The 27004-nt window shown below is 39.8% G+C and overlaps 1 protein-coding gene and 1 long non-coding RNA gene across 11 annotated transcripts in view; one reads left to right on the forward strand and one right to left on the reverse strand.

Moving 5' to 3' along the window:
• LOC135103525 (solute carrier organic anion transporter family member 3A1-like) overlaps positions 1-25761 on the forward strand; it is a 27675-nt gene extending 1914 nt beyond the window's left edge. Inside the window, exons 4-17 of the mRNA XM_064009933.1 lie at positions 10689-10884; positions 12168-12384; positions 12653-12835; positions 14551-14763; positions 15287-15397; positions 15711-15823; positions 16167-16302; positions 16714-16878; positions 17143-17341; positions 18548-18759; positions 19235-19451; positions 19711-19899; positions 20003-20362; positions 21416-25761. Of these exons, the coding sequence (XP_063866003.1) occupies positions 10689-10884; positions 12168-12384; positions 12653-12835; positions 14551-14763; positions 15287-15397; positions 15711-15823; positions 16167-16302; positions 16714-16878; positions 17143-17341; positions 18548-18759; positions 19235-19451; positions 19711-19899; positions 20003-20318 (2467 nt within the window). The 3' untranslated portion in view covers positions 20319-20362; positions 21416-25761. The remainder of the gene's footprint in view (positions 1-10688; positions 10885-12167; positions 12385-12652; positions 12836-14550; positions 14764-15286; positions 15398-15710; positions 15824-16166; positions 16303-16713; positions 16879-17142; positions 17342-18547; positions 18760-19234; positions 19452-19710; positions 19900-20002; positions 20363-21415) is intronic.
• The window catches only part of LOC135103527 (uncharacterized), a 91522-nt gene continuing 85535 nt past the window's right edge, over positions 21018-27004 (reverse strand). For 9 of the 10 annotated variants that reach the window (XR_010270094.1, XR_010270095.1, XR_010270093.1 and 6 more), the window contains one exon: positions 21018-21636. This is a non-coding gene — a long non-coding RNA (uncharacterized LOC135103527). Of the gene's footprint in view, positions 21680-27004 lie in introns of all 10 variants that reach the window. The other variant, XR_010270100.1, reaches the window with a different exon arrangement.

Consider the following 27004-nt stretch of genomic DNA (forward strand, 5'->3'; position numbering starts at 1 on the left):
CCTTGTAACGAGTGTCACGTTGCTCCCCATTTTTCACCGCCATTACGTAATAACCCGAGAAGCTTCAGTGATCGTGCCCTAAATCCTTCAGATCCACGCGGAAGCATTAGTTTTTCATCAGCTTCACTGGTACCGCCACTACCACCACCACCATCACCATCACCACCACCACAACCACCACCACTACCACTGAAGCACCATCCATCATCACTGCGGTATCTCTCTCTCCCCTCTCTCCCCTCACTCCTCTCACCCTCGCTTCCCCAACACGGACTTCACCACCACCACACATCACCACAGTCGCAGTAATAACACCCCCCTCCCCTTCCTCTCCCCATCACCACCACCCCTCCACCATGTACTGCTACTGCCACTGTCGGTTCATCATTGCGTCCTCCTCCTCCTCCTCCTCCTCCTCCTCCTGCAGCACTATATAGGGAAGTGCCGTTGTTGAAGCATTATTTAGCGCCGCCATTAATATTCCCAGTCGATATATTGCGTTCATATACCAGGTAAACCGAGCCACGAGTCTCCCCCTCTCCTCCCCTTCTCCTGTCCCCTTCCCTTCCCTTTCCTTCCCTTCTCTTCTCCATCACTCCTATATTCAGTCGTTCTTTTCCTTCATTACCTTCCTTTCTTTCCTTTTTCTTTCCTTCTCAGTCTCTCTTTTTTTCCCCATCAGTCCTTCCTTTTATCTCTCTTTCCTTTCTTTTCTTCCATTATCAGTCTCACCTTTCCTCATCAGTTCTTTCCTCTCCCCTCCTCTTACCTCTCCATTACCTGTTCCTTATCTCTTGCCCTTGCTCTTCTTTCTCCTCTCTTCTTCCCACCACCATTACCTTCCCATCTTTTTTTCTTTATCGGTCTCTGTTCTTTGTCTTTCTTGCTTTTTCACTGTCCACTCTTTTTCTTCCTCTCAGTCTCCTTCATTTCCTTCCTTTCATACCTACAGTCCCTTTCTCATATCTTCTGCCACGTCTTTATAACCTACCCTCTTCTTATCTCTCCCCTAAACCCTTCCTTCTCCCTACCCCAACCTATTCCTCTCCCCGACCCACTCCCCTCTCCCTCTCCCTCTCCGCCCTACTCCCGAGTCACCATATTTCATCTTCATAATATCGCCTCACACGCTCCCTAGTCATGTGTCATCCGCGTGGCCCACTGCTCACTCTCTCCCCACTTGCTCCTTCCTCGTGGCACTGCGGCACGGGTGGAGGTCACGGCAGGGCAGGGAGTGCCGCGCCAGGGTCAGCGGGGCGTGTCATGGCGCGGTCATAGTGGTGGTGTCATTATCTTCTGGTCGTTATTTTCAGATTGTGTCATCGTATTAGTGCTGGACGCATGAAGAGCGCTTGTGAGCAAACACACACACACACACACACACACACACACACACACACACACACACACACACACACACACACACACACACACACACACACACACACACACACACACACACACATAACGCCCCTAAAGGCGCCGCGCACGGACCGGTATAGACTCAGTGCGATTCCCACCATGGTGCGAGCCATGAATCAATAGTCCCCTCTAGATTAGACTTACCTTTAGGATTAATGTTAAGTATTTCCCTACCCCCTATGTACATTTTCAGTTTGTTAACTGCCTAAATAATAAACCGTTTATTATTATTATTATTATTATTATTATTACACACACACACACACACACACACACACACACACACACACACACACACACACACACACACACACACACACACACACACACAGTAACTAGGTGGATGAATGTTTATTGACCCGTGGTTTTCAGTAACATTCACTGAATGTCAAGTAATCATAAACAACATGATAAAAAAAATAGAGCGTCACTTGTTAAAGTAAACACAGTATTTAAAGAATCACTACCAAAGCTCACACACACACACACACACACACACACACACACACACACACACACACACACACACACACACACACACACACACACACACACACACACACACACACACACACACACACACACACACTGCGACAGGGGTTGACAGGTGGTCAGTCATGCAGGGTTAGTCGCGAACAGGTGAAAGCAAACATCATTTCTTTTTTTCTCCAGTTCTTTTCTCTGTTTTTCTCCTTTTTTTCAACCTTTTCATGCGCCACTCCAAGGTCACTCACAGCAACAGCAACAGCAACAGCAACAGGAACAGCAGCAATGGCGTGCGTCTCGCTTACAGCGCGGGAATCCTTTGAATGTTAATTGCACGCGGCGCCAGGGCTGAAATAGGCTTGAGCAATTAAATGAACATGTGTAAATGATTATGCTGCAGGTTTTTTTTTTTTTTTTCACGGTCTCGTCATCTGTCGCGTCAGCCGAGTGTGTCCTCCTCCCTGTCCTCGCCGCCCTCTATCTGGCATGCTCAGGCGGGCTCAGCTACAGGTGTCTTAATTACTACACACATTGGATCATCCTGCTCTGTCATTACCTTGTGAACCTCCTCTGGCATATTTGGAAGGCGTGCCAGAGAGAGAGAGAGAGAGAGAGAGAGAGAGAGAGAGAGAGAGAGAGAGAGAGAGAGAGAGAGAGAGAGAGAGAGAGAGTAATCAAGCAGTGACATGTGGGGTGCAAATGGCAGGTTACGAAGGGACCCTCGAGCTGAACCCTCCACCTGCTCCCTCCTGACAGAGAGAGAGAGAGAGAGAGAGAGAGAGAGAGAGAGAGAGAGAGAGAGAGAGAGAGAGAGAGAGAGAGAGAAAAATGAGAGAAAACAGAGCCCCAAGCAGGTGTTTCCGAGGAGCAGGTGAGGAAAGCAGTGTTGTGCAGACGTCCTTGGAACTCTTCTGCCACTGTCAAAGCGAAATGAGTCTCCTCCTCCTCCTCTTCCTCCTCCCCCTCCTCCTCCTCCTCCTCCTCCTCCTCCTCCTCCTCCTCCTCCTCCTCGTGTTATTGTTGTTGCTATTGTTGTTCACCTTTTCTTTTTTTCTTCTTACTGTTTTATTATTATTATTATTTTCATCAGCATTATTATTATCATCATTTTCAAATGCGCCTCATCCTAGCTTTTTTTTTTTTTCACTTTCCTTTTTCTCCTTCCTTTTATTCATCCTCCTCTTGTTCTTCGTGCTCCTCTTCTCCCATGTCTTACCCACATTCCTTCTCTCTCCTCGTCGTCACCACCACCACCACCACCACCACCTCATTTTCTTTCTCACTCTCCTCCTCTTCCTCCTCCTCTTCCTACTCGTAGGCGTTTCTTTAATTTCTCGCTCATGACGTCACCAAAACAGAGTGGCGTTTGAAAAGCTCATTGTCCGGCACACCAATAGGAGCGTGTATTTATAGTATATTTTTCTCGCTTCCCTTACTCGCTTCCTCTGCCATTGTTCCTCACCCAGTAATTTTCCATGACTATTTTTCTTTATATACTCGCGTTTGTAAAAGGAATCAGAATACATTATGCATTGATATAAATTAAAAAAGCGACACAACAAAGTGGAGGCCGTATCAGTTAACAGAACAATAAATTGACTTTTTTTTTCACTCATGTCCGTGGAAATAATCGGAATGGGATATAATATTGAAATATTGATAAAGGGCATTAAGGAAGGAGAGCAACAAAGTGAAGGTCGTGTAAATTATCACAATAATATATTAAGGGTAGTTTTTTTTTTTTTTTCATGCCCGTGAAAGGATTCAGAATGCATTACTTATTATTAGAAAAAAAAATCATTAACAAATTGAAAGTCACATGAGTTCGCAGAAGAGTAAAGTAAGGCAGTATCTTTCACTCATGGCCATAAAGAAAAGAGAGTGAAATGCAATACGGATCAGTAAATAGAAAAAAAGGAAGCCGATAAGTTATCAGAACAATAAATCAAGATTTTTTAATGATGTTCGTGAAAGGAATCGTAAACATATAACGCAGTGATTAGAAAAATAGTGAAGCAACAAAGTAAAAATAATAGAACAACAAATTTTAAGAGAAATATTTTGCTCCTGAACATGAAAAAATCGTGACAGAATTCATTAGGCATTCATTACAAAAAAAGCATAACCTCCATTGCTGTGGGTCGCCTCACGTACAACAGGCAGCTCTAGGATAAGTTTAAGACATGATTTTAAAAGGCACCACTGTTAATGAAAGAAGTACGTATTTCAAATCTATAATCTCTGCAATCTAATATTTGCTCAATAAAATCATATAGACCTATTCAGATAAGAAAAAAAAGTATTATCATTAGCAAATTAGAAAGCGTTAAAGAAGCAACAATATTAAAAGTGGTATAAGTTAGTGTAAGTTAGCAGAGCAGACAGTGGCCGAGGTAAGACTTGCAGGAACAGACAGGCGCACCAGATAGCGATGCACCTGCGATCTTAATTAATTGTGTCTGACAGGTTTATCGTCTCGCTGATAAGAAAGGTACCAAAGAGAGAGAGAGAGAGAGAGAGAGAGAGAGAGAGAGAGAGAGAGAGAGAGAGAGAGAGAGAGATGGTAAGTCTCATTCTGCTGAGACGATGAAGCTATTCAGGGTTATGATAAAAAAGAAACGGGGAAAAAATCTTAGAAAAAGAAGACAACCCAAGAGAGAGAGAGAGAGAGAGAGAGAGAGAGAGAGAGAGAGAGAGAGAGAGAGAGAGAGAGAGACGGACATTACTCACGCCAGTCCTCTGAGTGGTGGCGTCAGTAAGAATGACATGTACCCTGACTATGTAAAAAAAAAAAAAATAAAAATAAAAATTAAATGTATAATAAAAAAATGAAAAAAAAAAGACGAAAATAAAAGGGAACTCTTAAAATACACCTGCGCGCCTGGGAACAAATATTGGCACCGTGAAGCTTGGATAACGAGGCCACACCAAACACCAAGCATTGAGGTCACGCTTCGCAGGCCTTTTATCTGAACTTTTTTTTTCTTTTTTTTTAGTTGTTTTAGTTTTCCTTCACTGAAAGTTTTTTTTTCTTTTTTTTATGCCGTTGTATTCTCCCTCCCCCTTAACTCTTTTCGTGGTGAATTTAGTTAGGTTTCAATGCATTTTCGAGTGAGATACATCGTCACATGAATTACAGAACGACAGTTGTGGTTAAGACTATACTATTGTTGTTATTGTTGTTGTTGTTTTCTTTTCTTCTTTTTCTTCTTCTTCTTCTTCTTCTTCTTCTTCTTCTTCTTCTTCTTCTTCTTCGTCCTCTTCTTAGGAAAATAAATGTCTCTTAATTACGCTGGTATTCATTTTTTTACGATGGTGTTATCAGTATTATTATTATTATTATTATTATTATTATTATTATTATTATTATTATTATTATTATTATTATTATTATTATCATCATCATCATCATCGTAATGACGACGACGGTGCTGATCATACGTAATTTGAATTTTCCTCTGAAGACCTTTCATTCGTGAAATTACATGCATGCAACTTAATATATTAGAGAGAGAGAGAGAGAGAGAGAGAGAGAGAGAGAGAGAAATTACTTCAGATTTTGTAATATTGTTAGCACATACAGTAATGCATTTTTGCTCTCTCTCTCTCTCTCTCTCTCTCTCTCTCTCTCTCTCTCTCTCTCTCTCTCTCTCTCTCTCTCTCTCTCTCTCTCTCTCTCTCTCTCTCTCTCTCTCTCTCTAATCATGCTCTGGCGTTTCATCTTTCAGTTCCCTTTGCACTTCTATTCTTCCTCCCTCTCCCCTCTCTCCACTCACTCCCTCTTTCACTGCTGGGCTCCCCCTCCCCCTCCTCTCTGCCTTTCTCCTCCCTCCTCTCTTTTCTGCCTCTCTCCTCCCTCCCCTCCTTTCTGCCTCCCACTCCCTCCTCCCTCCCCTCCTTTCTGCCTCCCTCACTCTCTTCTGCCTCCCTGCCATTCACAGCAAACACGTCCCCTCTCTCTCTCTGAATGTTTTCCTCACTCTCCATGGAGAGAGAGAGAGAGAGAGAGAGAGAGAGAGAGAGAGAGAGAGAGAGAGAGAGAGAGAGAGAGAGAGAGAGAGAGAGAGATCGGACATGCATACGTGTATATACTGACATATAGACAAAACACACAAATTTTAAGTGGTCTGAGTATAGAGCTTGTTATGTATGTAAAAATAAATAAATAAATAAATAAATAAATATGATAAAATTCTTGAAGTAAAAGCAATGACGTAGTTTCCCATTGACGATAAATTTCTTTCGCTCGCCATGGTAAAGTTCAAAGTTAATAAACGTAATAAGCGTTCGTGCACAAGTCTCATCATCGTAGTCACTGTCATTATAATCCTCCTTTATGACTTCAATGACACAGAACAAAGGCTTCTCTTAATACCATCCTCCACTCATCTCTGTTGGCTCTCTGTATACGGGTGTTCAGTCCAGCCAAACAAATCTTATCATATCTCATCTGTCTATCTGATTCTCCATCTCTGCCTTCTTGCACTATCGTGAGGTTGCTGTTCCGTTAATGACTGCACGGGTTTTATTTATTGTATGCAACCTTAGGCGATTTCATTGAGCAAAAATAACACTGTAGGCACTGAGAAGCTTGAAATTTGATCTCTCTTGATGTTGTCGGTGATATCTTTCGAATTTTTATCCTAAGCTTACGCCAGATAATATGATTTAGTTTGAAGCAACACCACAGAAGTCAGGTGGTTAACCTTTTGAATGCTGTACCTTCTCAGCCTGATAAAGTGCGACTGTGCAAATTTAGATTTTAATTTTGAAAGATAACATATAAGAAAAGAAGTGATCGAATATTTAGAATTTTATTTTTATGTATAGTTTAATAATCGCTTAATATAATTGCCCAGAATTACTTAGATAAATTAAATGTGTCAGCAGCCAAACAGTTAATACAAATGGTCAAGTATAAAGAACCCTCCCACTCACAGCCTGCAAGGAACAATCACCCTTATGGATTTCTGAATAAAAGCCGCATTCTTAAACATTTCCGCACCTTATCCTGACTACTGTTTACAGCCTCTAACAAGCGGAAATTACAGGGGTTCTCGAAGGCATTTCCATGATTATAGCGGCAATTAACAAGGGTTCTGCATAATCACTGAAAAAAAAACCTATGAGAATCTTACTAAGCATATAATATTATGTAGTCTTTTAAAATTTGATCTAATGAGAAAACAAAGCGGTTCAAATTGGGGTCTTAGGCACTGCAGCTTTCTACGCGACAAGGACGTCAGAGGAATGGATTGCTTGATAATATGTGGTTTGATTTCCCGTGTGTGATCTGTCGGCCGCATGTGGGTGTAGCGAAGCTGTAATTCCCTTTAATCTGACGCAGTTCGTGACGTCATTTTCTTGGCTCGTGAGAATCTTATTTACATCAGACACATTTTCTCCGTCCGTGGCATATTCTTTCCCACCAGTTTTAGCGTAATTACTCTCTCTCTCTCTCTCTCTCTCTCTCTCTCTCTCTCTCTCTCTCTCTCTCTCTCTCTCTCTCTCTCTCTCTCTCTCTCTCTCTCTCTCACATTCATTTTTCTGCTCATGTGACATTCTTTCTTCACAAGTTTTAGCGTGATTATTCTCTCTCTCTCTCTCTCTCTCTCTCTCTCTCTCTCTCTCTCTCTCTCTCTCTCTCTCTCTCTCTCTCTCTCTCTCTCTCTCTCTCTCTCTCTCCACGTGTTATCAACCAAATCAACCATTCGCTTCACCTTCCTCCTCCTCCTCCTCCTCCTCCTCCTCCTCCTCCTCCTCCTCCTCCTCCTCCTCCTCCTCCTCCTCCACCTCCTCCTTGGGCTTCTTCCGGTTGTTGGTGGATCAATGTAGCCAGGGATCGCATCGGTGGAGTGGATCACGTGATGGTATGGAGGAGTCACAAGGAGGGAGGGAGGGAGAAAGGAGGTGAAGGAGAGGAAGAGGGAAGTGTCACGTGTCTTGAGAGGAAGGTGAGGTCAGGTGTGTCTTCTTCGTTTAATTGATTTTCTATATAGGCTTCGTAACTAATTAGACTTCGCAGGTGTATTGTTGTTGTTGTTGTTGTTGTTGTTCTTGTTTGTTGTTGTTCTTGTTTGTTGTTGTTGCTGTTTGCTCGTATATCGTACATAAATTATCTGAAGATGAAAGGGATGAGAGAGAGAGAAAAGAGAGAGAAAGAGAGAGAGACTGTAACTTTGAAAATACATCAAATGCAGTCATGTTAACATCAAGTGAAAGCGCAGGAAATGTGAATAAAAGGAAATTGTGAAAGAAAAGAGGCAGGAAATATGGAAATAAGCTTACTCGTAAAATGTACCGGAGAGAGAGAGAGAGAGAGAGAGAGAGAGAGAGAGAGAGAGAGAGAGAGAGAGAGAGAGAGAGAGAGAGAGAGAGAGTAAAAACCCCGACTCAGGTAATCGTCTCACCTGAGCATCACGTCATCTCTAGACTGATAAGAGAGATAACAAATACTTGATGAGCTGCAGGAAATGCTTCAGAAATTTATTATGTCAAGGAGGAAGAGGAAATGTAAAAGTTGTAGCCATTTACGTTACATCGCCTTTGTGTGTGGAGTGGTTAGTGAGTCTCTCTCTCTCTCTCTCTCTCTCTCTCTCTCTCTCTCTCTCTCTCTCTCTCTCTCTCTCTCTCTCTCTCTCTCTCTCTCTCTCTCTCTCTCTCTCTCTCTCTCTCTCTGTGTGTGTGTGTGTGTGTGTGTGTGTGTGTGTGTGTGGGTGGGTGGATGGGTATGTGTGGTAGTAGTAGTAGTAGTAGTAGTAGTAGTAGTAGTAGTAGTATGTATGTATGTATGTATGTATGTAGTACGTAGTAGCACCATGAGCAGTAGTAATAATTATAGTTGTCAGTGTTCTATTAGTAGTTCTTGTTGCAATGTAAAGAAAATAATAACAACGAGAACATCAATAACAGCACCACCACCACCACCACCACCACTACCACCAAAAATAACAATACTAACAATACAATATCAGCATAACATTTAAATTGAAAAAAATCACACACACACACACACACACACACACACACACACACACACACACACACACACACACACACACACACACACACACACACACACACACACACACACACACACCACAGGAAAGAAAAATATGCTCGCGGAACTTCAACAAGATGACACTGATTATAATGGCTTCAAGTAACATGATCAGCCATACTGTAAAATATTAAATGACCAATCATAACTTGACACATTATTCGGCAGGAGAATGTTTGCTCATAAGGGATTGGCACGTTATTTATGAGGGTTAGCTATACGTACAGAGAGGGAATGGTCTTTGTATGCCTTTGTTCGTGAGAGAGAGAGAGAGAGAGAGAGAGAGAGAGAGAGAGAGAGAGAGAGAGATTTCCCTTGCATTATCCTAATACCACTTGTGCACACTTCTCACACCCCACTTAGAGAGAGAGAGAGAGAGAGAGAGAGAGAGAGAGAGAGAGAGAGAGAGAGAGAGAGAGAGATTCGTTCCTGCGTTCGCCGTCGTGGAAAGGAAAATAGGTCAGACTATGGTGACCTCCTTTGGCAGTGAGCGGGTGATGTCCTCGTTCCGCCTCTCGTAATCCTTGTTATTTGCACACTTGCGTTCTAGTTTCAATTGGTTTCCCTTTCAATACGGATGTCACAAGTCGCAGAGGTTAAAAGCTCACTTGATGCGTCTGATTAGATCCTCAAGCCTCGTTTACCAACATTACAGCTCAGGACACTCTTAGATTTTCGCCTTATTAGAAGTAATACATGCATAGTCACCCTACACCATGCTAACAGCTGCAATTGAATAGATTGTGATTATGAGAGGAAAACAAGAGTGAAGCGGAAGTGTTTTATTTTCTAATGTTTTTTTTTTTTTGTCCTTTTTTTCTGAAATTAAAATATCATTGCTTCGTTTTATGGCTTCATTTCTCCACCACATCCCATTCAGCTGCCTTACCTACACCACCACAGTTGCAGTACGTATGTCACTCTACATCAGAAACTCAACTACACTACTGTTTTATTATATCATGTTATAGTCAGTCACAGCCACACCAATCAGTAGGAAATCAAGTCAGTTAGAAACACAGCCACACTACACCACACGAGGTATAACACACCCGTACTTTAGTCAGCCACACCACGCAGCAGAAAAGCAGCAGGCAAGTCCCTGTACACACTACTATACCACACTCTATATACCATACCCTGAATACCGCACTGCATAGTCAGCCACAGCCACATCAAGCACCAGGAAGGCGAGTCAAGTCACTACCAGTCTCGTACGCTCAACACCTCAACACCTCCTTGGCGACTCATAGATCACGGCGCGCCACGTTGTAAGATTCCCCCCGTCCGTTACACAAGCTCTGGGACAATACAGAGCAGAAAGTGGAAGTGTGTGCCCTGGCTAGCCAACCATTGCTTTGTTTAGCAGCTTCAATCGGTGTGCAGTGAGCGGTTAGCAATTTGTTTCAGGCTTATTGCAGTGGCAGTCCGTGCAGTTATCTAATTTACATACTAATTCCGCTAGATTGCGTTAGTATTGTGTTTGTGTGTTTCCCTGCACGTTCTGTTGCTGTTACCATTGTCATCATCGTGGCTATTATTATTATTATTATTATTATTATTATTATTATTATTATTATTATTATTATTATTATTATTATTATCATTCCTTACATCAGACACACATCTCGTTACCTCGCGTCTCGTCAGGTGGATTCAAGCAATTATTCTCGCTAATACCTTTGTTTAGATTTAATCAAATTAGTCCCTTTGTTTACAGTTCCCACGCCATGACCCTCAGCACGGCATCCACCACCACCACCGCCACCACCACCACGGCTCTCCACGCACCCCCCGCCCTCACCAGCCCCACTTCGCCCTCCTCTCCGTCCACCGGCGCCCCGCAGGTGGACTCCAACGACTGCGGCCTCTTCTCCTTCAGGCCAGGCTTCCTGCAGAGACTAGCGAACATCAAGGTAGAGAGAGAGAGAGTGTGTGTGTTATTTGGACTACAGATTTATGTACGCATTATCTGTCTATAGTAGATACTGGGATTGTCATTATATAGTTTTAATGTTCTTGTTCAATTAATTATAGTATGTAAAATTGTTGTGGTCAGTAAACTATCAATCTTATCTGTGTGTGTGTGTGTGTGTGTGTGTGTGTGTGTGTGTGTGTGTGTTAGAAACTAATGACTGATAATGGGACACGAACATTGACGCGGTGACCTTTTTCCATCACTAATCATTTAACACTAATGATTGGTGCTGAGGTTACCTGCTTATTAACACAGGTATAATTTTATAGTGGGAAAAAAGTGGGCCCAGGATTATTTGTGTCACGGATCAGCTATGTTTGTTTGCCCAGGTGGGACTCAGCTGGTCATATTGGAAATAGATATGGTCAGTAGGGTTTAGAGAGAGAGAGAGAGAGAGAGAGAGAGAGAGAGAGAGAGAGAGAGAGATTATGAAGTATGTATAGATAGGCTACACAGTTTCAGACAGACAGGACCAACGGTGTGAACCCTTCAAACAAAAAAAAAAGGACAGACTTCAGTAAAAGTTTGTGAACTCTCAGTAAAAGAGAGGATAAAGTCTTAATAGCAGTTGTATATGATGCATAAAGAGACTTTGAACAAGAATTAAAATCTACAGTTTGGGGCACAGTAAGGAAGACAATTGTGAGGATATAATAAAGAATGTTTTATTGCGTTATTTAATACACCACAATATTAGCTGGATCATGTGACAGTGCTCACCAGAAATATTGTTTGAGTTATGAAAAGATTAACTGAAATTAGATCAAACTATACAAAGGTTGAAGGTAGGAGCTCCCCAAGGAACATAGAGAGTGGTCATGTATCCTATCCTTCCGAGAGCTTTTGAGAAATTCATGTCCCCTCTCTCTCACTCTCCTACTTTACATACTTACATTTTAATATATTGGTCAATGTGAAACAATTTTACATATTTCATCCCAACCCAGTTTACTCAAATTACATGTTAATCTGAGGATGAAATAGTATATGGAATAACTCATTGAGTTCAGTACTAATGTTGCCAGCACTGCTTGACCCTCTACCGAAGAACACCTGCTGGGCATTCTGTTATTTGAACATTCTTCATAGTCAAGTGGTCCTTCCCTGTTTCCTTCCATTCCTGAGTCAGTCATTCTTATTATAGGGAAGAGAAACAAAATCATATTACATTGAATCATCCTTGGAAATCTCACTTAAATCCTGCCCTTTCCTATTCCACAGATCTTTGTGTTCCTGTTGTCTGTGCTAGTGACGGTGCAGCAGGCACTTGCCTCGGGGTATCTTAACTCTGTAATCACCACCATTGAGAAGCGCTATGAGATACCCTCCTCCCTTACTGGTGTCATCTCCTCCATGTATGAGATTGGTAATGTCATCACTGTGATCTTTGTCTCCTACCTGGGATCCAAGAGGCGGATACCTGTGTGGATAGGAGTAGGTGAGTCATCATGGTACCTGGTAACTTGTACAGTACTACATGTTCCTGAAGATAGTACTGTACCACAGGTGAGTCATGGTAGCATGTAATGTTATGGATGGGTAAAATCTTGTTGGCTTCTCTTGCTGTAGTTTCCAGCATTGTTAATGGGAGATGTAAGATCATATCCCTCAGTATAGGTAGGTGTTATGACAAGTCAGATGCTTGTATCTTTAAAATCCTAAACTATATTTGTTAATCTTCATCAACATTGTGTTTCTTCATTCAGGGTGCTGTGTGATGGGCATTGGCTCCATGATGTTTGTGATGCCTCAGCTTATCTCTGATCGCTGGTCCATTGAACTGGAGACCATCAACAACACTGACTCCAGCACCAACATTTGCCGCAATGCTCGGGTGCGTGACGACACCTCAGAGCGGCTCACTGAGTATGGCTTTGGAACTCTGCCTGGTGAGTACAGGAAGGTGTGGCTTAAAAAAGCTCTTGAATTATGAGTCAATGAATTATAATTTACTGTTATTATTATTATTATTATTATTATTATTATTATTATTATTATTATTATTATTATTATTATTATTATTATTATTTAATTTTTCATTTTCTATTTTCATTTATTTATTTTATTTTATTTTGTTTTACAGTATTTATTCTTTCAGATTCTAATTGTTTTATTTATATTTATCAGGAGTAATACATTCTCAGAGGATATGTATGATGAAGGGCTGAATTCAGATTTGTACAATGAACCTAACATTCATAATTACCTAGTCACTATTTTTTTTCCTTCGGACACAAAGTGATGTTCAAGAGAGAGGCAGCCATTAAAGCATCACCCACCTCCTAACAAAAATAAATTTTGAAAGACCAACTGATCCATGAACCTGTCTCTACCCATCATTCTTTTTCTTTATTTATCTCTCTCTCTCTCTCTCTCTCTCTCTCTCTCTCTCTCTCTCTCTCTCTCTCTCTCTCTCTCTCTCTCTCTCTCTCTCTCTCTCTCTCTCTCTCTCTCTCTCTCTCTCTCTCTCTCTCTCTCTCTCTCTCTCTCTCTCTCTCTCTCTCTCTGTATTACCTTTTACTCCTAAACTTACATTACCCTTTACTCTCAAATATGTGCTCGCCTTTTCCTCAGAGGTGAAACTGTCGCAGCATTTTCTTCTTATTTGTCTCTCCACATTTCCACAATCCATAATTCCAGTAGGTAATTGTATGGGTATTCATAATCTGTGTATACTCTTTATGTATACATAACCTTCATCCTCTGTTATTTTCAAACCTCTATGATTGACAGCAGCTTCCACACTATATCTCTGCCCCCTGACCTTTCCTTCTCCCTCAGGCATATAGATTCTTCTCACCTTTCCATCCCTCTAACCTAAAATCACTGTAATACCCTTTGATGTGTCTTTTCATAGCTGTTTTATTTTATTATTTTTTTTTTTTACACCACCTCAGTTATTTTTCTTTCTATCAAACCTTGTATCAGGAATTGCTTTCAAGTTTCCTCATCTCTCTCTCTCTCTCTCTCTCTCTCTCTCTCTCTCTCTCTCTCTCTCTCTCTCTCTCTCTCTCTCTCTCTCTCTCTCTCTCTCTCTCTCTCTCTCTCTCTCTCTCTCTCTCTCTCTCTTTTCCAGAGTCTGTAGAAGCTCCAAAAAGTTGTACTGATGCTCTTGCCCAGTGCTCTCCCATGTATCTATGAATCCCACTATAGCAACATTCATGCACCAGTAGTGAAATCTTATCATGTCTTCTAACTGTCCATTATATGGAATTATTTTAGTATCCTCCAAATCTGCATCTTCACTATGCAAAGCTTTGCTCCATGCAACATTCTTTTCAATACTTATCACACTTTCCATTCTAAATGATGTGATTAGCTTCTAATTTTGCTGTAATATTTGGGACTAAAATTGTTCCAGTAACAGATTTACAAATAAATTTCTTCCTGTTTCTCACAGTAACCTTGCTCTGTTGTGTGGCCCATGGTCTGCAGCCCTGGCTCTCACCTTCCTCACCACTTTATCCACAGAGATACAAAATAATCATAAAACAAAGTATTTATAGAGAAAAATAGTTCTTATTACATCTTTTCGTGCCTGACAGCTCTTATTCCCCCGGGGAATCCAGATATTTATTAAAACCACCAACTCTGTTTTCCTCAGACCTCTCAAAGGGTGTTCCACTTGGGTCACACAACAGTATCCAGTACGGAAAGCCAGACAACTGCATCAAGGGCTCTCGCAGCAATGTGATGCCAGTAATGTTCTTCATGGTGGCTCAGCTGCTGCTTGGTGCTGGTGGTTCCCCACTTTTCACCCTAGGCACCACCTACATTGATGACCATGTGAAGAGAGAGAGCTCCTCCATGTACATAGGTAAGGTTCTTGCATTTGTGCCTTTAGAGGAAAAAATCTAGAACGTTGTAAATTTTGTTAGCAGTGATGAATACTAAGTAAGCTATTAGTTTTCTTTTCCATGTTGTCTAAACTTCATATTCTGAGGATGATGAAAACCAAGATTAATGATAATAATGGTGACTGATCATTATTATTGTTTTTGAAATGTAGGGCCTATGCTTACATAGTAATCAGACAATAACCCACTAAGCTGTATAGTGATGAGTAACATTTTGTCAGATTGTCTACTTTTTAGGGCTCTTCTCAGGGCTCACCCTTTCTTATTAAATCAGCCTGTTGGTAATCCGCATTTCACTCTCAGGTGTTTTTTATGTTTCTTTCTCTCATTCTCACTGTATAGGTAAATTTAGCATCTCTAATTTAGATCTTTATTCAGTCAGTGTTCTGTGGTTTTATTTTGTGTAATGCTACAAATAATAATCTAGTAGCTGCACACAGCGGTATTTGTTCTGCCAGAGTAATGGCTTTGGATTGTCCTCAGGTATTATTTACACCATGGTTGCCTTTGGACCTGTGCTGGGCTTCCTGTTGGGAGCATACCTCATCTCATACTATGTGGATGCCCTTTTTGTGGACACATCAATAATGCAAGCAGGGTAAGTTTGTGCACTGTAAATGGGTCTGATCAGTGTACAGTGTATTTGGCTATATTTCTGACCTTATTTGTGGTGTAAAATTGAGACTAAAAGTTGGGTCTGCATTTATAAAAGACCTTGAAAATGAAAAAAAAATAACAATAAGCTTTCATGATGTCATAAATTTGCCCAAATCTTCATGTTTCCTTAATGAGTCTTCAGATGCTTCACAGCTTAAGACAGAAGATGTAAGCTGTTTTTGGTATTATTCATAACAGGCATATTATTTCCTGTCTGCAGCTTTGTTGAAATTACTTTCTTTTCCTCTGTCAGATCACAAACACCCACGCTGGATTGGGATGTGGTGGGGTGGCTTCCTCCTGTGTGGACTCCTGCTTATCTTCATATCCATACCATTCTTCATGTTTCCAAAGACTCTAAAGGTGAGGAAGAACTGCATTAATGTAACACTGCATAATGAATTGCAATGTATTACTGTTATGCCATGTTCTATATACATTTTAAGATTAGCAACACCAGAAACAATATGTGAAGTCTTTATAAACATTTACAAGAAAGTTAGCAGTGAAAAAATACATTTTGCAATTTCTTTACAGTTCAAAGATTGGATGTGGCTGTAGAACAAGTAAAGATGTCTCAGAGTTATTGGTAATTAGGGAAAGGTGTACCAAGTGGCAGTCAAAGGGTTAATGCATTGTAATAATATATGTTTCAACTCAGAATTAATTGAAAACAAAATGCCATCTGTTTCCCCACTACAGAAAGAAAAGGAGAAGATTGAGGATAGAAGAAAAAACCAAGGAGTTCCACAAGGGACACCGCCGCACCAAGTCCCAGACCTCCACGTGCTCCCGCCACTCCACTCTTTCCACAAAGCGGGTCTATGGCAAAGATGTGCGAGGTGAGGCAGATGTGCAGGTGTTGCCACAAACCTTACCATTATACAGCTCAGCACACCATGTATTTTATTTTTATTCATGCTTCAAAATTAATAATATCATAGCCCACCATGTGAATATTACAAACAGCTTTCTATACAGTAATATTAAAGACAGTGAATAGTAAGGTTGATAGTAATAGAGAATTTAGCATATGGTCTACTGTGTGCATTTGCAGTAAAGGGATTATGATAAGCATTTTTTTTTTTTATATTATGAGAGCTGTGTATGGTTTGAATAAATTGGACAGCTAAAGTAACAGAAATATATTAAAGGTTCAGCATATTTAATAAAGAGGAAAGAATGAAGTATAGAGTGTTGTAATCTGTAAAACCAGCACTTTTAGCTGCATCAAAACTTACTTTTTTTTTCAGACATTCCTCTATCAATGCTGAAGCTGTTGGTGAATCCCATTTATGTCATGACCTGTCTGGGGGCCTGCATGGAGCTCATGATTGTCTCTGGCTTCATTGTGTTCCTGCCCAAGTATCTCGAGACTCAGTTCTTCCTCTCCAACGTCCAGGCGTCCATCTTCACCGGTGGGATTTTTGCTCATTTACTGCAGCATTACTTATAGTGACATATATATACCAAGTTTACGAGTATTTAGTTTCTGTTTTATATTTGCATAATGTGATTATTGTTATAAATATGTTTCTTTGCATTTCATCTTCATTACTATTATCATTTTAAGCTCACAATTTTTTTTCTCTCCATATATGTATTGATATAATCTATCACTTTAGCATCTGAAAATATCAGCTCATTATTGACTTGTTGACTGATGAAGTTCCATCCCACAGGTGGCATAGCCATTCCTGGTGCTTGCATTGGTATCTTCCTTGGGGGCTACCTGCTGAAGCGCTTCAGCTTGCGTCCCAAGGGTGCCATACAGATGGTGATGGTCTTCAACCTTATTGGGCTCAGCTTTTATGGCCTCCTCTTTGTGCTGGGTTGTGACAATGTGAAGATGGCTGGCACCACTTCACCATACTTCAACACGTAAGATGATTTTCTCTTCTTGTAGCACAGTACTGTGTGGTGTATATTTACATCCCTAGTCTGGGTAACTCTTCCTAGTAAATGCTGCATCATAACCCCATAAATGACAAATGCAGTAGAAATTTTCTAAGACAACATATCCCACTTAGATATTTAAAAACAGTCAATGTTAAGAACATAATAACATAAAAGATAAATAAAAATAAAGAGCCTGTTAAAGTCCAGTTGGCCTACACAAGGCATCTACCTAACCATCTCTTGAAACAATCCACCATATGTACACCCATCAAGAAAATTTTTGTTACCTTTACGGCATGACAATATGACACAGCACGTGATGATTTCTGGTATAACCTGTGTGGTCTGGTGCAAGGTTGGTAACCCTGCTGTGCCAGGTTGCCAGTTACTGGGGAATTTGTGACTAGTATATTATATGACACCAGTATGATGTGGAGAATGCACTCCATGAACCATTATGTGCTCTACTGAATGAACTCAAAACAGCTGTGTTCACACTAATGGGATAGTAGTATGACATGTTATTCAAGCTCCCAACATATGATGTTACTAAATTATGGCAAACAACCCACATTCAGAACTAAGTTGGTATGGAGAGACAAGAAGGTGTACCAACCTCTGTGAGTCATCACGGCTGCTGTGTCAGTGTTCGTTGCTATCAATTTCGGAGCCTAGGATAATGAAAAGTATTTTTACAGGTGTACATCAAAACTTTATGTCCGTCTTGCTTATAAATAAGTATTTGAATGAGCTCTAACTTGTTCACACACTAAAAGGACCTGATTCATATTTCCCTTGTTTTTGAGCTTTTTAACCCATTTAAATACTTCTGTCATATCATCACACACCATACATCTTTCAGGTGAATACATCTTAAAATATTTTAACCCATCCAGGTAAGATAAGCATTTTTTTAAATTCCTGGATCATCATAGTCAACCTTTTTTTGTACAGACTCTAGCCTGTCTGTGTCCATTCTGTAATAAGGAGACCAAGACTGTACAGCATAATCAAAGTGCAGTGTTAGAATCACATCTGTATCTATTATTTATGCTCCTGTTAATAAAACCAAGAACTCTATTTACTCTGATGTAAGCACTGATGTCCAGTCTTCTAGGTCAGAAAATTTAAAGTAACTCGACAAGTGAATTTGTCAAGTAGAAATTTACGGAATCTTTCTTTTGTTAGGTCAATGGCCCACTCAATGTCCAACGGTGCTGGTCGGCTGGATGGCGGTGGCTCCTTCCAGGTGAACCTAACAGCTTGGTGCAACACTGGCTGCTCCTGCTCCTCATCTCTGGTAGAGCCTGTCTGTGGCAACAATGGACTCACCTATTTCTCCCCATGCCACGCTGGGTGCTCCTCATACTCTCCAAAGTCAAAATTCTCAAACTGTACCTGTAAGTCTCATGCTTAAAATTTGCCCAGATGTACATTATTTCAATGTTTGTAGTTGCTATAGTGTATTGCTGTTTTTCTTGTCAATTTTTATTATAAATTGATAAAATTACCTGGCATTGCCCTGATAAAAAATACACACACACACACACACACACACACACACACACACACACACACACACACACACACACACACACACACAAGTTTGTCACTCACAAGCATCATAGATCTTTGCATTACTCTGCTGCTGTACCATACACATATATGTGTGAGATGACTTCATAGCCAACAAAATAAGATTATTTGCCACTATGGCCATTTGTTTTCTGCCTGAAAAGCTGTGCTTTATAAAGGCTTGCTACACATTGTAAATTCACTTTCTGAAGTTTCATCTAATACTTTATACAATTGTAGTTATAAATGAATGTTTCATATATCGTAAATAACTTTGTTTAATAAGAAAATTTTTAACAGGCATACTTGGAGAAGGAAATCAGTCTTCCCCATTCCCGTCAACCTCATCTTCCTCGATTACTGCGAGTGGATTCTCTGAAGTGACAGTTGTTCCTGTAGCTACAGCTGGGCCGTGTTACATCCCCTGTAACACCATCATGCCCTTCATGATCCTCCTGTTCTTCATGTGCACAGTGGTTGCCATCAGCCAGATGCCACTCCTCATGATTGTGTTAAGGCAAGTCTGAATATAAGTTAAAATCATCTATACTCTTATTCGTACTTGACCATCCTTGAATTTGTTTTTTTATATATTTCACAGCCAGTCCTTCTCTGCTGAATATGCTGTTCTTACAACTACATGTTTCCTTTCATCATGACTGCTCTCCTAAGAATGATTTGCAGTAGAATTTTCGTTGTGATATTGAATTACTTTTTATATTTATGATATATGACATTTCTTTGCATACTCTTTACTAACAGACTGAATTTTGCAGATCTGTGGATGAAGAAGAGAGGTCATTTGCTCTTGGAGTACAGTTTGTCATCTTCAGACTGATTGCCTACATCCCAGCACCCATTATGTTTGGCTCTGTGATTGACTCTACTTGTCTCCTGTGGAAGAGTTCTTGTGGAGAAAAAGGAGGGAGGTGCCTCATATATGACATTGAGGCATTTAGATTTAGGTCTGTATCATCTTTTTGTATTTATTCAATTTTTAGATATGCATTCCATAATTGGTTTAATAACAAGGAGTACTATACTAATGCAGTTTTTTTTTTTTCATAGATATGTGGGAATCTGTACTGCCATCAAGATTATCTCTGCTGCCATATTTGTGTTTGACTGGCTCCTGATCCGCTGGAAGTACAAGCTAGACATGGAGGGAACCATGACTGTGGGTGACATAGTGAACTCCCTCATGTCGGTGGACAAGGATGAGGATGAACCGCTGGATGACCTGGAGGAGAGCGTGTGGCTGCCGAGCCTTCAGGGGACCCAACAAGCTCCCTCGGGTGCCACCTCTCAGTCTACCTCAGCTCCCACCACTGCCTCCACCACTGCTGCTGCTGCCCGCCCACCATCACTACCACCACCGTCGTAACGGTTCCCTCATCAGCCGGCCACAGATGCCCACCCATAGCTCAGGTAAGCACACAACAATCCTTTTACTCACTAACATAAGAAGCTTGTTGCTCAGACTGCTGAGGCTCTGAAAATGTGTGGTTTGTCCTTAGGGAAAGTCTCACTTAACTTATGATTGTGGAGATCTAGTAACACATTCTCTCTCTCTCTCTCTCTCTCTCTCTCTCTCTCTCTCTCTCTCTCTCTCTCTCTCTCTCTCTCTCTCTCTCCTCTCTCTCTCTCTCTCTCTCTCTCTCTCTCTCTCATAAATTAACATTGCCAGTTTTATGATTTACTTTGTTTCATCTATTTTAGATATTTTTAAAAGCTTTTTCATAATACTTCTTTATATCTACCTGCTTTCAGAAAATGTATCTTATTCATTCCCTGTACTTAAAAGTAATGCCACAAAGAGATTTTTAGATGGCTAAATAAGAATCAACTGGAATTCAGTAATATAAATTGTCATTTAAAGGATAAATGTCCCCTGCTTAATGAGTTACAAATTTGTCCATGGATTTATTTTTTTTCCTTTATAGAAGGGGGTATATGAAACTGCTAATACCACAGCATTGCTAGTTCAGAATGTTATTATACTAATTATACTACTGAGTCTGCAGTGCAGTGGTGAATGTACTGGACTCACAACTTTCAGGAATTTAGTTATCAGCTTGGCAGATACATTTTGGACTTGCCTTTATTCACCCAGAAGAAGAACAGGGGGTGGATGTCAGTCAGTGTGAAAAGATAAAACAATTTGTCTTTTCTGTGTATATGGTGATATCCAAGAAGCAACAGCAGATAAAAAAAAAACATAATTCATTTGAAACATCAAGTATTAATTAAAAAAGATAAGTCATTAAAATAAACAATATCTTCACATCTTTTTACTCATTTCATATTTTCTCAGGAAAAGATGATTAATTTATTAAATACACAAAGAGAATTGCAGGCATACGAATATTATAGATACATACACTTTGATCTATTGTGCTTTCTTTACTTTCTTTGTTGTAAATACTAGACTAACTTTACTATCCACAAAGTTGTTATTAACAAAACACTCAAAATTTCCAGGCCACAAGAGATCTCAGTCAGGGTCATACATCCCCTCACGACCATGGGCAGGTCTCTACCAACACCGAAGGTCCCACTCCAGCTCAGGATACCAGCACATCCCAGCACCGCCCGGCCCAGCACCCCCAAGGCAATCCTCACCACCCAGCCAGGCCCACCAGCGCCGGGCTAGCTCAGGTCAGCAGGTCACCTTCCGAGGACTGGCTGAAGACCCCAGTGACCTGACAGGAGTGAGAGTTGTGGTCCAGGGCAATGTGGGTCTTGCTGATGAAGAGGATATGGCCATCAAAGTTTAAAAAGAATATATATTAGATTCTCTATTTACACTTGTATTTAATTGTATGTTGTTTTGAATTCATGTTTGAGAAGAATTATTTTATTCTGCTGAACTTATTTTGTATACTTATGTATATATTGCCTACACTGGTTAACAGACTTAGCGTATTTATTGATATGGTAAGCACTTGAAGCAGACTTTTTCTCATGTTACTTGTTACTCCAAACTTTCATGAGCTCCATTTAACTGATGTGGAGACCATAGCCTAGATCCATATCTTTAGCTCTTTAATGCTTCCATGCCTAGTGGGGATTTTCCCAGGGTTATGTTTTCCTGATCTCAGCCTTGTGAGCTTATTCCCCTCTTGAAGATCACAACAACAGAAGACCTCGGGTAAGCACTAGTTTATTACTGGCTTACTGTTCATGTGCATAGTACTTCACTTATGCAGACTTCGATTAACTGTTGTTTGCTTCCTTTATTAAACATATATTTGCCAATATTTGAGATACAATGTAACATGAAAGGACAATAATTGTATGTAATTACAGTATAGGAGTTGTATGTAAATCTAAACTATGTAATTGTATGATGAATGGCTGATGCTGTGAGAATATTAGAAGAGACTAATAAACAAGCTATTCTTGTTTTCAGCTTTTGTTTGAAAGTGTACATAAGTACACCAGGTTGTTTATTGTACATAAACACTTAGATTATAGATGTATTGTGACAACTAAGTGCCTAAAGTAGCATGCCACTGGTACCAGCTATGCTGAATCATTCTTGTGCTCAACTAAGCTTTAGTCAAAGTGAATGTTTGGGTACTTACGGCAGGCAGAAACTGCACAAGCAGGAATATACACATATTTTTATTGCATTTATCATTGTAATTATTATAATTTAGTATTTGAAGCATCAGCAATACAGCATTTTTTTGCCAAGAGCCTGATAAAATTCAATTAAATAAGCATACATTTTCATGTGAATATAAAATTGTGTATGATGTTGATATTTATTGATGTTATTTTACCCAACAAGAGGGATGATCAAATAGAAGTCTGGTTTAGGAAAAATTTATGGCTTTGAAAGTAATAATGGAGGCCCAACACCAGCTTGAGTGTGAGTTACAAGTAGAAGTAAATAGGGAGAAACACTAGCCATTTTCTGTTTGGCCATTTATGTACTTACTATGACTGAAATATCTAATGTGAAAAAAAAAAGGATCAGATTCATATCACATCTGTATTTAAGAATATACCTAATGAGGATAAGCTGCCAGAGCTTGAGAATATCATATCACCTATCATATCATGTTGTATATGGTGAAAAAAATTAATCCCTTATTCCATTTCTCTATGATTACACACTTACATGGAGGTGATAGAGGCAACTAAAGGAAAACTGGGTGAACAAATACAGAGAAAAGGCAGGACCAGATGAGTATAGACTGGACTCTGTACACTGCAACCAGATAAACACACACACACACACACACAATATTAAGTCAGGTAACTCAAGTCATTAATGAATATTTCTAGGTATTCAAATTAACTAAAAAATTTTATGACAAATATTTGATAACAAAAAAGCTGTGTTGTGATTGCTACATGAGATGAGAAAGAAATGTAATTGAGGTGAAAGCAGTGGCAAGCCCTTGATGCATGCAGTTCAGTGTTATTTGAGCACTCCTGTAAACTAAGATTAGTAGAATTGTGTTAATTTGATGTGATGGAATTGGAAAACTTGCTACATATGGTATTTTATTGATCTTAGTTTACAAGATCACATAGAGTGCAATGACAGCATACGTTAAGAGCTCTTTGTGTCTGGAAGATTACAAAAGAAGCATGGAAGCCTGAGGTGTAGAATTTTGTGTCTGGATATGTATTGTATCAAAGCTGAAAGTGTTTTGATTGGAGGGAGAGGGAAATGATATAGGTAACATGTAAATGATTGCTTTTGGTTCAACACTTGTGACATAACATTTACTTATTTATTAATGTGGATGTCATATTACATAATAGGTAAGACTACAAACATTCAAATTATTTTTGTAGAATGGATGTAATTACAATTTGACAAAAATTATGGAACATACTTTTTGTCATAACTAAGCAATAAGGTTTGAAGAAATATATGATAAGATGACAAACAAAAGATTATATTAAAGTATTAAGCTTACTGTGTAATCATATTCTGTGGACTGAGAAGAAAGACATGATTTCATGATGCTTTCATCAAAATGTTTATTTTCATGTATGCAAAATGATACTGTTAAGAGTACCAAGATCAGGCACGACTACAGTGAAGCAGCCTCACAAAGCATTTTGTATTAGGTGTAGGGGGATCATTTACTGTATGTAATGCTGCTCAGATGACTAATTCTGACAAGATTTAAAGCTCCCTGTATCAAATATAGCTTTGAACTCTGATGCTATGAATGTGCAAGCTGTAATCTTATAAATATTAAGAAGAAAAGTCAGTTTATTGACTTGGAGCTTAAGAATATTTATTTATTCTGCCACACACTTTGCTTTTGAAGGCTTGTGTTTCTGTGCTTTAATCTAGAGTTTCTTGCAGTATTTATGATGCACAAAGCCTCACAAAAAAAAGCTTCTTTCTTGCTACCACTGTGTGCAGGTATAGGTAACAGTAATCAAGCCATGGCATTATCACATTATTTTCTATGTATGTACTTGATAATGAAGTGAAATTCACAATGTTATGTATTGCTATGTACTTTTTTTTTTTTTAGATATTTTTTTCATGTGTGTATCCCATATATTTCATATACTGACTTTCTCTCCCATCTTGGATACAATTTGTGGCTGAATGCTTCTTTGTGAAGATGGATTTATAATCATCAAATATATGTATGGATATCCTTTATATGTATTGCAGTCAGGTGTCAGTATCCTAGAGGGTAAACTCCAAAAATACATAAAATCAGGAAATGTTACCCTCCTCAAGAAGTACCATGTATTTTGAAGTATCCCACTGTAACAGTGTAGCTGGACCCTTTAGCCCATTGAGCAGTGGACAATGTGCGAGTGAGGCAGCAGCTGTAGGCTGAGAAGCTCCTCTCACAGACCTAGTTTTTTAGATCTTTAGCATCTTAAACATCCAAAGGAGAATACTATTTAATTTCATGAATATCTGATTTGCTTACTTCAGAGATCAGAAATAAAATATAGTACATATATAGTAAAAATTGGTAGGAAAACAAATTTAAGCATAATAGTTTTAATTACTGTAAAGCAGAGGAGAAAATTGTAGATTCTCAGTCATGAATTACAATTATGTGCAATACTTTAGAGTAGAGGAGTTAAAAGGTGACCTGTGCAACCCTCACCCTGGGCTGGTGTGGAGTCTGAGGAGTCGTGTAAGGATGGTGAGGTGGGAGGCTGGCCAGTGCCACAGCTTGGACCTACTGTATATTTTTGAACAAATAAAGCAAGAGAAATGTTTATGCTGTGGGATGAAGCAAGTTAGGTTTTATTTTGTCATTATACATATATATGCATATACCATATATATTTCTGCTTATAAGATAAGCACAAAATAGTGATTTAGACCATTCTTCAAATTCTTATTGTCTTTCTTATTATAAAAGGTATTAGTATTGATTTTGTTTTTGTTTTTTTTGTGCAAGGTCTTTACAGATGTTATAATATACATGTGTTTTCTTCTGTGACCATTACTTTCTGTTATTTGTATGTGTATGATAGCATATAGTTTCAACATCAATTCCTTGGCATGGAACTCCTTTAAAAACAATAGTGCAACTTATGAAAATATTTTTGTTATATTGGGCAAGCCAATTATGGCATATACATTATGACATTATTTGTTTAGAACCATAAACAGTGTCATTACCATAGAATCTCATGCCAGGCAGTATGGTGGCAATGGTTGGGGATGCCTTGCCAGAGTGGCCAGAGCATCATAAGATCACCTCTGGGAAATAACATTGGTACATGCCAGTTAGAAGAAATATCCAATTGGTTGCTATCAGTCAGGTGCTGTGTTTGGTGGAATCAGTCTCTCTCTCTCTCTCTCTCTCTCTCTCTCTCTCTCTCTCTCTCTCTCTCTCTCTCTCTCTCTCTCTCTCTCTCTCTCTCTCTCTCTCTCTCTCTCTCTCTCTCTCTCTCTCTCTCTCTCTCTCTCTCTCTCTCTCTCTCTCTCTCTCTCTCTCTCTCTCTCTCTCTCTCTCTCTCTCTCTCTCTCTCTCTCTCTCTCTCTCTCTCTCTCTCTCTCTCTCTCTCTCTCTCTCTCTCTCTCTCTCTCTCTCTCTCTCAAAAGATTGGCCACAATAGAAGAGCCTCTGTTTGCTCCTACCAATATACTTTCTCTTTGTGCACTCCTTTCACTTTCTCTTGATCTCTTTCATTCCCTTTCTAATACAGTATTCAAAAACCATTCTTCTGCAGGGAGCCTTCCCCTTACACCATCATCTACCAGCAGTTACTATCAACACAGATCATCAAACTGCAGATGTAATGTACAGCTCATTTACTAAAAACTATACCTTTGGGATTATGATCCTGCTCCTAATATTACATAATGAATTTCTAAAATATAACTGAAGGTTTGAGGATCATAGATAAATTTCACAAGCACAAAAATACTGTTATCCTTGTGAAGACAGACAGTGGCCACTCTTTGTGACTACACCCTGTATGGCTGGGCCAGTATGTGGCAGCAGTGTCCAGGGTTTTAAAGATAAACAAATCCTTTAGATTAACACCATACAGGAATGGAAGTAGTTATGGTCTCTCTCTCTCTCTCTCTCTCTCTCTCTCTCTCTCTCTCTCTCTCTCTCTCTCTCTCTCTCTCTCTCTCTCTCTCTCTCTCTCATTTACTCAGTATTCTTATATCTCTTATTCTGGCTGATTCAACAGCACTTAGTGGCAACTAGTGGATGGCAGAGACAGAGGGAGAGGATTTGTTTAACTTTAAACCCAGATACTTCTGCCACAGGTACTAGCCGAGTCAAACTGGGTGTAATTGTAGACTGGCCGTGCCGCCAATAAAAGTGGTGCACATGATAAACGAACCATTGTTTCATAGTGCAGGAAAAAGTGACCAGCTCAGTTGAAATAGAGGGTTCATTATGAAAATGTTGCAACATCGGCAAGCTGTTTGGATATCTGTTAACTGTCACATCTCTACGCGTCATCTCTCAAAGCACAGCAAGAGAAATAAAGCAAAAATCATCGGTGTGTGCGTGTGTGTGTGACATGAAGTGTAACATAAACAGCGTGCCACTTTCATTGGCGACGGGTATATTACTTGATATTTCCCCCCAGGGA

Source organism: Scylla paramamosain, chromosome 9 (assembly GCF_035594125.1).
Source record: "Scylla paramamosain isolate STU-SP2022 chromosome 9, ASM3559412v1, whole genome shotgun sequence".
In the NCBI taxonomy this organism is placed as follows: Eukaryota; Metazoa; Arthropoda; class Malacostraca; order Decapoda; family Portunidae; genus Scylla; species Scylla paramamosain.